Source organism: Etheostoma spectabile, chromosome 11 (assembly GCF_008692095.1).
Source record: "Etheostoma spectabile isolate EspeVRDwgs_2016 chromosome 11, UIUC_Espe_1.0, whole genome shotgun sequence".
Taxonomy (NCBI): domain Eukaryota; kingdom Metazoa; phylum Chordata; class Actinopteri; order Perciformes; family Percidae; genus Etheostoma; species Etheostoma spectabile.
The window spans coordinates 16,052,547-16,066,934 of NC_045743.1; the positions used below are offsets into that span (position 1 = coordinate 16,052,547).

Sequence of the window (14,388 nt, forward strand, 5' to 3'; positions counted from 1 at the left end):
ACTTTGGCATGTGACTGCTGGGTGTCAGGGATCGTACCACCAACCTTCCAATTGCCCCCTGAGCCACAGCCGGCCCATGTTCAATAAGAAATGTGATATGCAATTGGAGAAAAATTAACAACATTGTCAGCCAAGATTACAGCTTTCCCTGGTGTTTCTTTTAATGTCACGTTCTACCGTCACAAGTCACAGATGAAGGCTTCCTGTCCCCAAGCTACAAAACCGGACATGTTCCAGCAGGAATGTGACCCAAAATTGGGGAGAAATTATAAACATCTGCAACCAAGATTACAATTTTCCTGATGTTAATGTGTAGCTACATGTAGCAGTGTGTGTAATCTAAACACTGCAGTAGTGCACATACAGAAGAAAGTAGAAAAAACTGTTCTTTCAAATACATGTACCTCATTATTTGAGGCTTTGGCAACGTTTAATATGAACATCCAAAATTGTAACATTACAGTTATAACAAAATAAAATACAGAAACGCATAATAGGTCTCATTTAAGTCCTAGACACTGTTGCTGTGAAAAGCATGTATTAGACCTGCAACTGCCCCCATGAATACACATCCATCTGCTTACATTTGAGCTTTTCATTTGCACATATTCTGGTAAGTACTGTAGTTTCTATGTCCTTTTATTAATTTTATGATAAGCATTGTGTTCTCACAAAAGCCTGTTATTTATTACAGTAATTGTTGGGCTGTTCTTGTTTTTGTTTAAAGGCACAATTTGACTTGGACTGATGTCACAGGCTCTTTGCAATAACATAAATTCATTTTGTCAACCTAAGAACACAAAAAAACAGCTCTTTGTTCCTCATCGTGCTTTGACACTCGTAAAGAAGCGCACACCAACTCGTCTCTGTGCTGTGTCTTAGGGTCTGTATCTTTCTGCATCTGTCATTTAAAAGATTATTATTAGACATGAATTTTGGTGAACTATGACTCCATCGAAACAGCTCTAGCAATTTTAAGGCGTGTGTGTGTGTGTGTGTGTGTGTGTGTGTGTGTGTGTGTGTGTGTGTTTTTGAAAGCATAGGAGATGAAAGTCCACATATATTGTGCGCGTGTGCTTGCGTGTGCATGCATGCACATTGTGGGTGTGACGGACAGATTGGCTCTAGATTGTGAAGCAGTGCGGATGAAGACTTTATCACAGTGATCACGCTGTTCTACTAAACTGACAAAGAGCCAGGTTCCTTTAGTTTTTGACTGAGGTAACTGGAAGGGAAAAGAACACAGCTTGAAAATATTGAGCATGTTTAATGTGGATTAAAACAGAAAAAAAGAGGAAAAAAAGGTTGTAAAATGTGGGGTTATTAAAATTGTTGTAAGTCACACATTTAAGTTACATCCAGAATATTGTTTTTGTAATTTTCTGTTCCATCCGTTTCGTCGCTTTCCTTCAGATTCTAGTTATTCCTTCCTTGCCGCTGCTACCACTGTTTTCTACGCTCCTGGGACAGGAAACGGAAGCCTCTTTCCTTCCTTACGTTCTTTTTTAAAAAGTTTTTCTTTTTGAACTGCCGTTAAATTAGTGTTCTGTGGTATGTCATTAAATTCCTCCTTCTGATACTGCCTATATAGTGATACGTTTTCAATAGGTTTCCAGTGTATACAGACTTACTTCATGAACACACATCTGTTCCCACTTAAAACAATCTTTTTCTTGTCCCAGCTGCAAAATAACTTTTCTACAGCTGTAGTGAAATGCTCATATAGACGAGCAGTATGGGTACTAATCTTAATTATACATTATGTTGTTGATGTGGATTTTTGTCTTTTGTTAAGAGAAGAATATTTGAAGAGTACATTGACATACATATTTAGGTGTCCACCCAGATCTTTTATAGTTGGCCTCAATGGAGAAAAAAACACTCAAAGCTACCTGCACATATGGCATATGTGTGTCCTTTTTTACAGACACCCCCCTGTTGGTGAGAAGCAGCAGCGACTCAGCCCTCAGCCCCCAGCCGACAGAGCCCGAACACTCCCTCAATGAGGACACCGCTGGGATGGTAAGATCCTGAGACACTTAGACAAAAAGACACGCAGACGCACACATGCAGTTTGACACATAGAAATGTTCTCCCCATGTGACTGAGGACACAATCACTATGGGGAGAGCCTAACGGACACACACAACCTAGTGATGACGATATATGCGATATCCAGGCTATGTCATAACCAGTACTACAGTGCTAATGCAATGCTGCAATGCTAAAATTTAAATTCCAGAAAGTAGCCCATCAGTTAGTTTTTCAATATAATAATAATAATAATAAATAATAATAATAATAATGTACTGCTCAGTACACCAGATGTGAAACTTTGAAAATATGTGTAGTTGACATTGCTGACCATTTGTCAATTATGCTAATGCTTAAGACATCAGCTTTATTTTTTAAAATTTTTTCCTGTTGATACATTTGACTACTTTCTGTCCCTGTAGCAACAAAAGGGCCTCACTTTAGAATGACGTTTTGCAGATCCTTCAGAGGAATATTCCCAGTGATCGTCGTGAACCACTTCAGCTTTTGTCAAGCACCAGTGTTGGGTTAAAATTTCCACTGAACCAGGTTTTTCCTGGGGTTTAGAGTGCTTGGGTCCAAATTACATCATTTGGTCATTCACATGTTAGTGACGTCATCACACAATTATGTGCATTAAGCTTAGTGGATGTCAGTGGCTGTGAGGCAGAGATCACTAAAGCAGAACTTGGAAGAGCAGCTTGTTACTTAAAATGAGAATAGCTGGTCCACCTTAAAGCTCAGCCAACCTTAAGTTAACAAGGCTCTGTTGAAGTTGTCGTTACCTCTGTGGCTAACCCATACATTCATGGACTAACCCCCTTCACTTTAACCAGCAGGTAGCAGGCAAGACAGGGGGACTTGGCTTGGGTCTTAAGGAGTTATATTGTTTTTTTACCGACAGATACATTTTACACAGACGGCACTGTTAAAAAACTCACAGCTATACGGGTTACTTTTTACTTAATACTCGCCGCCCCAAAGGGCCCCTCCCTCGCTCTTTTTCTTACTCAAAAAGGCACTCCCAAAAAATTTGGGCTGAAAAATGCGCTGTGTGGTGTGTGTTTTGGTGTGGGGGTTGTGCGTGGGGGGCGTGGGTGTGGTGTGGTGTGCGTGTGCGTGTGGGTGTGTGGGTTTTGGAAAAAAATTATGGGCTGTGTGCAAAAAGACAAGGAGCAGACCCCTTTACAGTCCATGGGCCTCCATGGAGTATAATTTTTAAGGGTTTGACTCGCCCAGATTTTTTCCACAGGTTTTACGTTCTTTAAATTTAGGCGGGCTAAAAAAACGTTTGGGGTTTGCACCTAAGCCCTAGGGAGGGCGGGGAAAACCCCTGTTTGGGTTTTTCAGTTGTTTAACAGCGCAAAAAAGATTTTCTGTATTGGGTAGAAAAATTTGGGGTTTTTTTTAATAAACCCACAAAGGACTTTTTTTTTGCAATTAGTTTTAAGAAGTGTAAAAGGCAAACGGGAAATGTATTTGTTCTAATGGGTTTTCATCAGGTTTTTAAGTTTTAAAAGTAGGGATTTAGTCAAAGAAAACCTCGTGGGGCTCTATGACTTTTCTTGTGTGTCGCATTTTAGATGGATCGCCATGATGACACTGACACTGATTTGAGGGGATTCCCCTCCTTTTATAAAAGGGGGAATCAAAGGGCACCACTGTGGTAATGTTTAGAGCATGGGGAAATTTTTGGAAAAGTCTTTTTTTTATTAGTTTATTACCTACTAATGTACAGTTATGTCAAGTTGGGGAAAAAATTTAAAAGGGGATACTGCATTCTTTTATTTTTAAAAAAAATTTTTATTTTATGGGTATGATGTATGTTATGTATGCTGTGTGTGTTTTGTGTGGGGGTGTGTGTGTTTTTTTATATATATTTTATATTATATATATATATAGATATAGAATTCCGTGGGGGAAATTTTGACATATGTTGGCAGTGTGTTTCCTTTGGGGGTAATGGGTTATGGGTTTTTTAAAGGGCGGGGCTTAGGGGGTACCTTTGGGGGTCTTTATTTCCTAATCAAGGGTGCTTGGCACATCAAACTCCTCTAAAAAAGACAGAGGGCTTTTTAAATTTTTTTTTCCCCTTTTCATCCTTTTGTACTTTTTCAAAAGGGAAAGGGGGAAACGCTGCCCCCTTTTTTCCTTTTCTCTTTTTTACTTTTTCTCCCCCCTTTTTTTCCCAAACTAAAGCCAGGCAAAATTAGTGCTAGGAACTAAAAAACCCTTTTTTTTGCGGGTTCTATCAAGAGGGTTTAATCTCTAATTTTCCTCTTCCATTCTCTCCAGCTTTCACATCTGCTTTGTATCTTTAACCTTAGGGTCTGATGGTTAACCCTTGATCCATGTTGTCCATTCTTTTTCCTCTGAAGATAAATGTTTTTTTCTGCATCTCCTATTTCCTCTGTGAAACCAGTGGCTTCACTCCATATCCACTGTGTTTCTGCCCTTTGCCCTACATCCCTCTATCTAGGCACTCATTTTTCTTCCATTCCTTTTTCAGTTCTTCTGTATTCTACTTTTGGATATCTTATAGGAGGTAGGATATCTGTATATTACTTAATCACTCCCAAATGGTTTTTTGTCCACTCTGTGAAAAGAAGACCCCAAATACTTTCCTATCCCTCCTCCTTTACCTTACCTTTCCCAATTAGTATGCCAGCTTTTCTTCTTCTTCTTCTTCTTCTTCTTCTTCTTCTTCTTCTTCTTCTTCTTCTTCTTCTCTTCTTCTCTTCTTCTTATTCTTATTATTATTATTATTATTATTATTATTATTATTATTATTATTATTATTATTGTCAGTCACAACAGACACACATTGACTTACGAGAACATCTGAATTAATCTTGTAATGCAACAGTGTGCCAGTTGAGAGAGATGTAGTGTTGATTACTTGTTATGATAGTGTTACAGTTTGATTTTCCCTGTAGTCGGTTGGACACAGCAAATCCCTCATGTTCGCTGGTTAAAGGAACTTCATGCCTGATTGGACTCCTGAGTGGTGAGCTCTCTTCCCTTGAGATTCTCACTGGACAAACATCCTTTTCTTTTTATCCACGCTTTATCCCCTGTGGAAAAACCTGTTTGCAAAGTACAGCTCTTTTGGGGGGATGTGTTTGGTTCTCAGAGGTGGCCAGTCTCCATGCTGAAGCTGGCTGAGGCTGAACAGGTAGTGGTGGTAGTACAGTGGAACATGCTGTTTTTAAGGAAGATGTAAGGGCAGCATCAGGAGGAACGGAGAAGTCCATTGTGTATTAATAACACTTCTAGTGACTCAAGAAGTTTGTGATTCTACATCAGGTATATTTGCCACAACGTTTAACAACAAAATGCTGGATGTTGACCTGGGCAATATGGAGAAAATCAAAAATCCCGATATTTTGGACCTAATACATCAATGTTGATAGTGCAGCAATATTGTAGGGTTACCAATTGGTGCTTTCACAAAATATTTACACAATGAGATAAATAATAATCAGTAATGTAGATATAATGACTAAGTGGGTAAAGGCAAATAATAGAAAAGCTACAATTGTATAGGGAAGAAAATGACATCACTTACTTTTTAATATAGCATTTAAAACCAGGAATAGTCAACACTTGTGTCATATAACAATATCCAAAATTTAACACAATATCTAGCCTCATATATCCATATTGATATAGTATCAATATATTGCCTAGCCCTAGCTGGGTGTATTCTCTTCATAACAATTTGATCTAGCATTTAACCCAACCACACTGACTGAGTTTAAAACATGCAACTTGTCTTATGATGATCCATCTGAAAAATACCTAAATCTGTTCTGATAAGCAACCTGCAGTGACAATAAACACACTTTAGCAGAAATTCAAACCTGGATGTGCTTGTCCCTAATAAATACAAACTGGCAACACTAATCTATTTACTTTTATCTATTTAGTGAAAATGTAATCCAAAGCTTAGGAATGTAGATGATGTTGTTCTGAGCCCACCTTCCACTCCCTACATTATGGCTCTGTTTTCACTGCACGCTATCACTCCTGCGGCTGTCAATATGAAATATTACTGGGTGTCACTTACACAGTAGGCCTTTCCAGACTGTGGGGTTTTTATATGTCAGAGCGCCTGCATGACAGCATGCATATATGTGACCTCAACCTCACCAGCTGTGGATTCAGGCTCGCTTTATTAGTTTGTTCTAGCTCCTTCGGTTTCCCTACTCTCTCAGTTTACACATACGATTACAGCTTGTGTAGTTACTATCAGCTTTGTCATCAAAATGTTTAAGCGAGCTGTTATCATGATCTCCCATGCAGTGCTAGATATGTTCAAATGTAATTGTCGACCCTTTAACTGTAGAAACTTTTTATGAACTTGTTTGTGGTCTTCGCAGTGATTGGCCTATTTGGATGTTTGTGCTTTGTATAGCAATAGCTGGAAGAGCACATCAGACAGTATTTTTTTGTTTAAATCTGCTACTGAAGAGAGACCTCAAGGCTAATTCCGCAAACTTAGACAAATAATTGTATATGGAGAACAGAATATTTATTATATTATGCAGAAGTTCACTGTCATGTTAATACTGCCATTGAGGGACTACTTTATATTATATCCGGCAAGACATCAGTCCAGTCATTACAACATACAGTAAGTATCAAACACCTCTCTCTACTGCTGCTCGACACTCCTCACTGCCTCACATCTTTCCTCCGTCTGATTTTCTACCACATGTGTGTTGAAGTGGTAAATGACACTGTTACTACTGTCAATAAAAGGCATTTTTCTTTGTTTTTCTCTCTCCTTTTCCTCATACATAATTTTCTAATTCATTGTCAGCCTTTATTTTGTCTCCTTTCTCACTCGCAGTCACTCGCTTATACAGTAGGTCTGTCTCTTCTCAACCAGCCAGGTTCAGATGGAGGTAATGGCTCCGGGTAATTGTTCAAATTGTCACTTGGCCTTTTGGTGAGAGCGATGAGGGGACGAAAGTACTCTTCTTGCAGTAATTCTCTGTCCTTCTTCTCCCTCTGTCTCTTCTCCTACTCTCTGTCCCCTCTCTTATTTAATTTCAATCCAGAAAGATTTACTGGTCCAGCTCCTCCGTTCTAAATGCCAGGCACAAATGAGTACAGCAAGCCACAAAATCACTCTGTCTTTCCCTGTCTCACTTTCTCTTTCTCTCTCACTCTTACACACCACACACACAACACACACACACACACACACACACACACACACACACACACACACACACACACACACACACACACACACACACACACACACACCAAACAAGAGAGAGAGAGACAAGCACGCACACACACAGGCTTGCAGGTTAATACAACGTGTTAATCAGGCTGGGAGTATATTTGTCCTTAAGCAGAATACTACTGGGGCTAATAAGGCCGTACAGCACTTATTTATAATGGTACACAGGTGTGTGTGTGTGGTTTGTGTGTTGTGTGTGTGTGTGTTTATGTCATTGCCTTTGTGCTCTCAGTGAGTGAAGCAAGTTTGTATCCTTGTACCATGTGCAGATGTGCGGGGTTTTTATATGCATGTGTCTGCTCTTTTGTTTTTGCACCTTTTCTGTTCTTTTTTTGCTTTCCCCAATGCCTATCTAACTATAAAATCAAGGTGTGTGTGTGTGTGTGTGGTTGTGTGTGTGTGTGTGTGTGTGTGGTGTCTTTAAAATATCATTCATCGGATCATACTTGGCTTCCTGGGTTCCCAATGAACTTGGGGTTTGGAATTCGGAGTAGTTTAGACAGTGGTGGATAAAATATATTAACAAATTCTGCATAAAACTCATCGACCACACTAAAGGTTGAGGGGAAAAAAATGCCATCACTGCCAACAATGGCCATTCTGTGATAACCCTTCACAATAAAAGCCAAGCTTAAAGAGCATTTTGCTCAGTGGAAACTCATTAGGAAAAGCATTGTTTGACAGCACCGACATCATTAAATGCTGACTGTGGCAATGACATAAAAGACAACACTAAAATGTTGTCAAAACAAAAAACGTTTTGTAATTTTTATTGCCTTCAGCGTTTCCTTGGCCGCCTCTCTTTCTCAAGCATACACATATACATACACACTAACATTCTGAAGCCACTGAGTCTGTCTCTGTGCCGGTCCGGTTCTGGTGGTTGATTAACGCAGAATTGTTCTGATTGGATCTCATAAGGGGCAGAATGGGTGGGCCATTACGCACCGCCACGAGTCCATGAGGCTGTGATTACTCCACAGTAAAATAGTGATATTTTGTAGGTAAAATTTAAATCTGCAACGTAGCTAGTAACATTATCTGTCACGTAAAATTAGTTGTACAATGTTTTCCTCTGAAGAAGTACACAGTAAGTCATTGGTAGACAGTGGGGTTGCAAAATAATTCCTGTGGGGCTTTCTGTAAGTTATTTTGGGGTACAAAGTTCTAGAGAAAGCTAAAGGCAGCAATACCACAGGCCAAGAAATCAGCCTGTTCCAAACCGTCACATTTTGAACTAGTATTCCTGAATCTGACAGGTAACAATGCAGTAACATAACAGGAGCTTGCTGTTTCCCCCCGAGTGGTACTAATGATGCTTGAAGGAAGTAGATGTTGTGCTTATGGTATGATCATCATTTGACCAAAAAGCAAAATGTAAAAACATGACTCATTGTCAATGTGTCATTTGTCCTCAAGCTGATATAATATACAAAAAAATGAGTTCTGTAAAGTAGTGAAGCGTTTTAGCCATTGTTGTAATTAATAACAAATTAACTTACATTCTCAATATTCTTTGTTAATTTCCCTGCTCAGAGCTCTGGCCCTCTGACATGTTATTTATCAAAACTTTCACTTCAATTCATCAGCCATCCCCAATGAGATATTTTAAGATAGATTGCCTTAGTTTTATCACACACACACACACACACACACACACACACCACACACACACACACCACACACACACACACACCACATTCCAGCATGCATTACTATAAATTTATCATACTCTCTCTGGGAGCATTTTCATGGAACACTTAGCTTGATTGGTTATTTGGTAATTAGTAATATCACTAATAGTTCACTTTTTTTAAAATCCGCTTTTAGCAATTATTAGATTGGACGGAGAAGACTAAATGCTTGCTGTCCATTTATTATAAGCATAGTTATTCAAGGTAGGATTATCCGTCATTGAGTTAAAATGGAAATTCTGCTTCTCTATCCTCCAGTTTTTGGAGGGCCGCTAATGCTCACAAATATCGATTGAGCTGTCCAAGGTCAGCAGACTAATGTATTTATGTTTTCCACCTGCATCAGGTCTTTTTAAATCATTATTTGTACTGAGATACTTGTGTCTAAAATACTCTTTCTTTATGGGGCTGTTTGTGGAACTTAAAATTTTGATGCAGTAAAATAATTACTCAAAGCCATGATTAACTGGCAGTGCTGATCAACATTGAAAGATACTCATATTTCGTTATTCATGCATTACCTATTGCCAATATATTGGCCAAAGAATGTTAGTATTATGTAATTTTGCCTATTCATTAAAATAGCCATAATTGTGGTATTGGCTGCTTGTCCGGTGTGTTTTATTGCTAGAAGTTGAGCTGACTAGTTAGAAATAAATAATATAATATAATTATAAATAAGAAACTTAGGAGAAAGTCAAGCAAAAACAATAAAGAACAAGCCACTTTTTGCTTTATTATCTATGATAGTGTAAGGTTAACATGAATAATGAGACACATTCATTTGTTCAGAGTCATTTACTTGTTCTAAATTACCCTTTGATAAGTAACATACATTGCTGGCCTTTATAATTAATATGTCACTCTGAGAGAGAGCGAGAGAGAGAGAGAGTTATTAAATGAGACATACAATTAAGCACCAAAGACTTTGCAATTAATGTACGAGTGGTTGTTGTTATGACAAAGAGGTTAGGATAATTAATGTTACCTGTCATCCTGTTGGTAATTAAGCTCACATGACAGGATTTGCAGCTAGGCCAGACTAATTGATTTCCAAGCCACCAAACCCAAAACATATGGTTACAGTTTCTGCAGTCTGTCATTCACTGCTGAGTCTCATCTCACCTTCATCCAAGCCTTTGCATCAGCCACTATCTCGGATTCCTTTTTTTACATCTTCAGCTGTTGTTTTCCAGACCCTGCGTGAATCTCTTCAGCTCTCTGACATTTTCTCTCTTCATTACTCATCTGTCTGGCTTTCAGCTCTCTATCTCTTTGCTTCCCTCTCCCCTTCTCTGACAGGTGGTGTATGTCATATGGCAATAGGGTGAAAGGTCGAAGGTGAAAGGTCATGTTAAGAGTCCATTAGTTCCTACCACTAACATTGAGCCTTATTGACCTGTGTGTATTTGTCTGCATATGCTCACACAAACACTCCGAGTGCACGCCTAAGCTCAGATAGCCACATATGAACATGCAGAAGCATTGGCAGATTAGCACTGAATGGTGATTATGATTATTTTGCCAGATCTTCAGATGCAATGATCAAAAAGAGTTCAATTAATTTAGATAGTACAATTCACGATTGGAGGCAATTTCAAAGTACAATTTCATTTTACAAATAAAATAAATTGAAATCAAGCTATTGAAGGTAACCAGAATTGAGGCAAACTTTAGATAAATCACGGTTACAATGTCTTAGTTCAGAAACGAGGGTGTTTTATTACTTGGCTCTTTCATCAACTTTCTTTTTTTTTTTTTAAATATAGCACACATTCTTTTAAAAGACAGCCAAGAAAACTCTTTATGTACAATTAATTTCAACTAAAAATGGCATTTGTTATTGATGTTGGAATCCTAATGCATATGACTTTATTTTGAGTATAATAAACATTCAACATCATATACTTCTTAGCTGCCACGCCCAAAACTGTACAACACTAGCAAGTCGAGTGGCCGTGGCTAATCCTGACATGGCTGTGACTTTAGCAGGAAAGAGAGCGCCAAACAGCATGTTTTAGGACAATTTGTTGTGCTACATGTAATTGTAATGGGTTAATGGAGCTGTAGTTTTTGTTTGCTACAATGTAGTTGTGAGTCATGAAGGACTTATATTCTAATTGTTAATTAAAATGACTTGCTCATTCAGACTTTTTTAGCTTAGACTATGGATAGTTATGTCCAGGAACACGCTTTACGTTTTCAAAAAGATAAAAGCAAACCCCTCAAGGATTTTGATTTGAGCAGAAAACCAGCTGGCCTAGAGGTGACATCAGGACCTTGTGTCCATATTGACCAAGTAAATCAATACTTGTCCTTCACAAAGTCTAAAAACTGAAGAACATAAGCTAATTGTCCAAAAGTGTTATGTGCTTTACAGAGGTGCAGTTCTGTTTTGTCTGATTGTATGAAACTGTACAGATATTCATGATGCAGTTGTATCTCCGTGAACTCACAAACATATGCAGCAGTGATACATTGTTGAAAAAGCTCATGTAGGTGGCCATTCTCACAAGAACGTGTACCCACAGACACTGTCACATGCTGAGTATTAGATGATTCATCAAAGCTATACCGTTGGGCATATAACCTTGTCCCTATGGAGCTCACCTTTCATACACACATACACACACTTCATGCAAGCCCTATGTCATTGTATTAAGTAATTATTACGGCTCCCTTGGCTCACATATATATTCTTTTTTTCTCACACCTCTCTCTCTTTGTTGCTATGCCTATTGACAGTGTTTTTTTACTGCTTGGCAACACTGTCTTCTTGCCTTCACATGTTAATTGCTATTTGTACATCATCCATCCATCACTTTAGTAGCTCCTTCACTCATCACGTCACTAATTAATGAATTCATTCCCTTTATGTTTTCCCCTGTCTTTCAAATTGCAACACCTTCTTGTTGAGGTCAGACTTTTGTTTTGGGTGTAGTGCATTGAAAGTAAAAATAAACAGGAGGTTCCTTATGCAGTTTTATCATTGCATGGTGAAGTTGTTGATAGTACCTGGTACCTGGTGGAAGCTGAGCCAGTATTAAAAGGTGGAGTTAAAACACTGCAGACCACTGATTGGTCAGAGATATTCCTCACTATTGCAACACTGGGCATCCTCCACAGACCTGCCATTTTTAAATTGCCAAGCTACTGTCTAGCGACCTTAATTTTTTTTTCATCCTCTCAAATCAGATTTTACACCGTACACAAATAATAATGATAATAATGCGTTTTATTTATATAGCACTTTACGTGGTAGTCAAAGACACTTTACAGTAAAACCAGCACAGGTAGTACATAAAAACAGATAAGCAAGATAAGCAAGTTGATACGCAATAAAACCAGCACATAAAACAAGCATATTAAAAGCAATTAAAACAATAAAGGCAGTAACTATCAGGTGGGAAATGTAAGACTATTGTATGTGGAAAGCTAATCTGTAGAGGTGTGTGTTTTGAATGTGTCCCTGTCAGTCCGTACATTACAGCTGAGAATCCCGCCAAAAAAGGAAAGCAAAAAGTACTGGTACCAAACACAATCGATTGAGTCGGGCAGAGCCATTCCTTGCGTTAGTCACTACTTTACATCTTTATTTATTATTTAATAAGAGATTTATTAGCTTATCCATTCAAATATCTGTCAACATTTATGTTTTTATTTATGTTCAACTTTTATCTCTCTTTCTTCTTTTTTCCACCTATGAAGCCTTGCACTATAAGGGCAGGTTATATGGGCTGTTGGAGCGTGTTCTGTTCTTTTGATTGTCTGTCTGACTAACATTCTATGTGTTTCCTCTGCAGACAGCCAGTCCTGTTGCAGCCGCTGTGGAGAAGCCAGCAGGGGTAGACCGACCTCAAGGCAAAAACACCTTCAGTGGCAGGTCAGTGTGTTTGTAACTCTGTACTGCAGTCCACCTATTTATGATTTGTACTGTGATTATGAGGATAGCTTTTGCACTTGCTTGCTTATCTAAATTCATGTTTATTGATGTTCATGTGAATGTTTGTGTCCTACTTTCCCTTCATTAAAGCTGGATCCTAATCTAGATCAAGGCCCTTACAGATATAGTTAGTGTAAAGAAGTCCCATCATTATCGCACTACAAAAGACTGCAAAAACAGGGTGTCACGCACGCACAGACAAACACACGCACACATGCACAAGCACGTAGACTGCCATACACATATAGTCTAAAAAATAAACAGCTACAAACACAATTGCAATGGCTTTTTCTCATTTTTACAGGCAGACATAACTGAATGCAGAACACACATGCAAACACTAACGAGGGCTGCTTAATGAAGTGGCAGGGGCGCAGAATGCCCCATGTCTCCTCTGGGCCTTGTGAGCATATGTGGGTGCTTATTTTACCAGTGTGTTGGGTTAGGCTAATGCATTCTTACACAAAGTGAGGATATAGTTTACCGTACATGTAAAAAGCATGTAGAATAATGTTCTAGGTTCCTATGAATCTGTTTATGAATATGGCTTATCTCTGATGTTCAGACGGATGACTAGTTTGACCAAACCATTAATATTCCTTTTTCCATTTTAGCATCCTCCAGCATTTAGCCTCAAATCCCATAATGCACAACACGATACACCATTCCTTAAATAAGTGGCCTTTGCTGTGTAGTGTTTTTCTTTCACCTAATGTTATAACCTAATATTAAAGTAATCATTTCATTGTCTGTTTTAGCCTGAGAATAATGCAATTAAACGGAGGCATATTTTTTTAACAAAATTAAGACTACTTTAATAATCCCCTAGAGGAAATGCAATTGTTCCACTCTATTTATCTTTTTCTCTTGCACACATTCAGAGTGTGAAAGTAAACGCATCCAAAATGTTTACCACAATCACGCATTACATGTCTATGCAACTAACCTAAATATGCAGGTTGAACCAGGAAGTGAATGTAACAATACCAAAAACTCACAATATGATGATATCATGATAAAATGTCCACGATCTTTATCACAATATTAAAAAACAAAGATAAATGACAATTTTAAAATATGTCCTTTTATAAAATGAGCTGATGTGCACAGCATTTTTTATTCTAATACAATTTGTATTTCCTTTTAACTTAAAGTGAGAAAGTGAGAAATTGAACAGCCACAGTGCTTTTAAACTCAAAATGAAAGTAACATGCTTTTTGCTTATGGCCAGGCAATGCATACTATATGTATTTCTTTCATAGAAGCAATCTGCTATCACATCTGTATCTCTCTCACCCAAGTGAGGGAATGGTAGCGTGTCTCAGAGCTGAAATTAACATTGATGTAAAAATGCAGATAAATCGCAGTTGTGGTCTTGAAATAAAATACAGAGTCCCCTTTGTTCAAGAACAACATATGGTCGCTACAGAGTACCACAACCTGCACCAACACGGCTCCGC

General features: G+C 38.3%; 1 protein-coding gene across 4 annotated transcripts in view; it reads left to right on the forward strand.

Moving 5' to 3' along the window:
• pard3bb (par-3 family cell polarity regulator beta b) overlaps nucleotides 1-14,388 on the forward strand; it is a 217,349-nt gene that overhangs the window by 52,460 nt on the left and 150,501 nt on the right. For all 4 annotated transcript variants that reach the window (XM_032529556.1, XM_032529554.1, XM_032529555.1 and 1 more), the window contains exons 4-5: nucleotides 1,928-2,022; nucleotides 12,789-12,868. In XM_032529556.1, coding sequence (XP_032385447.1) covers nucleotides 1,928-2,022; nucleotides 12,789-12,868 — 175 coding nt within the window. The remainder of the gene's footprint in view (nucleotides 1-1,927; nucleotides 2,023-12,788; nucleotides 12,869-14,388) is intronic.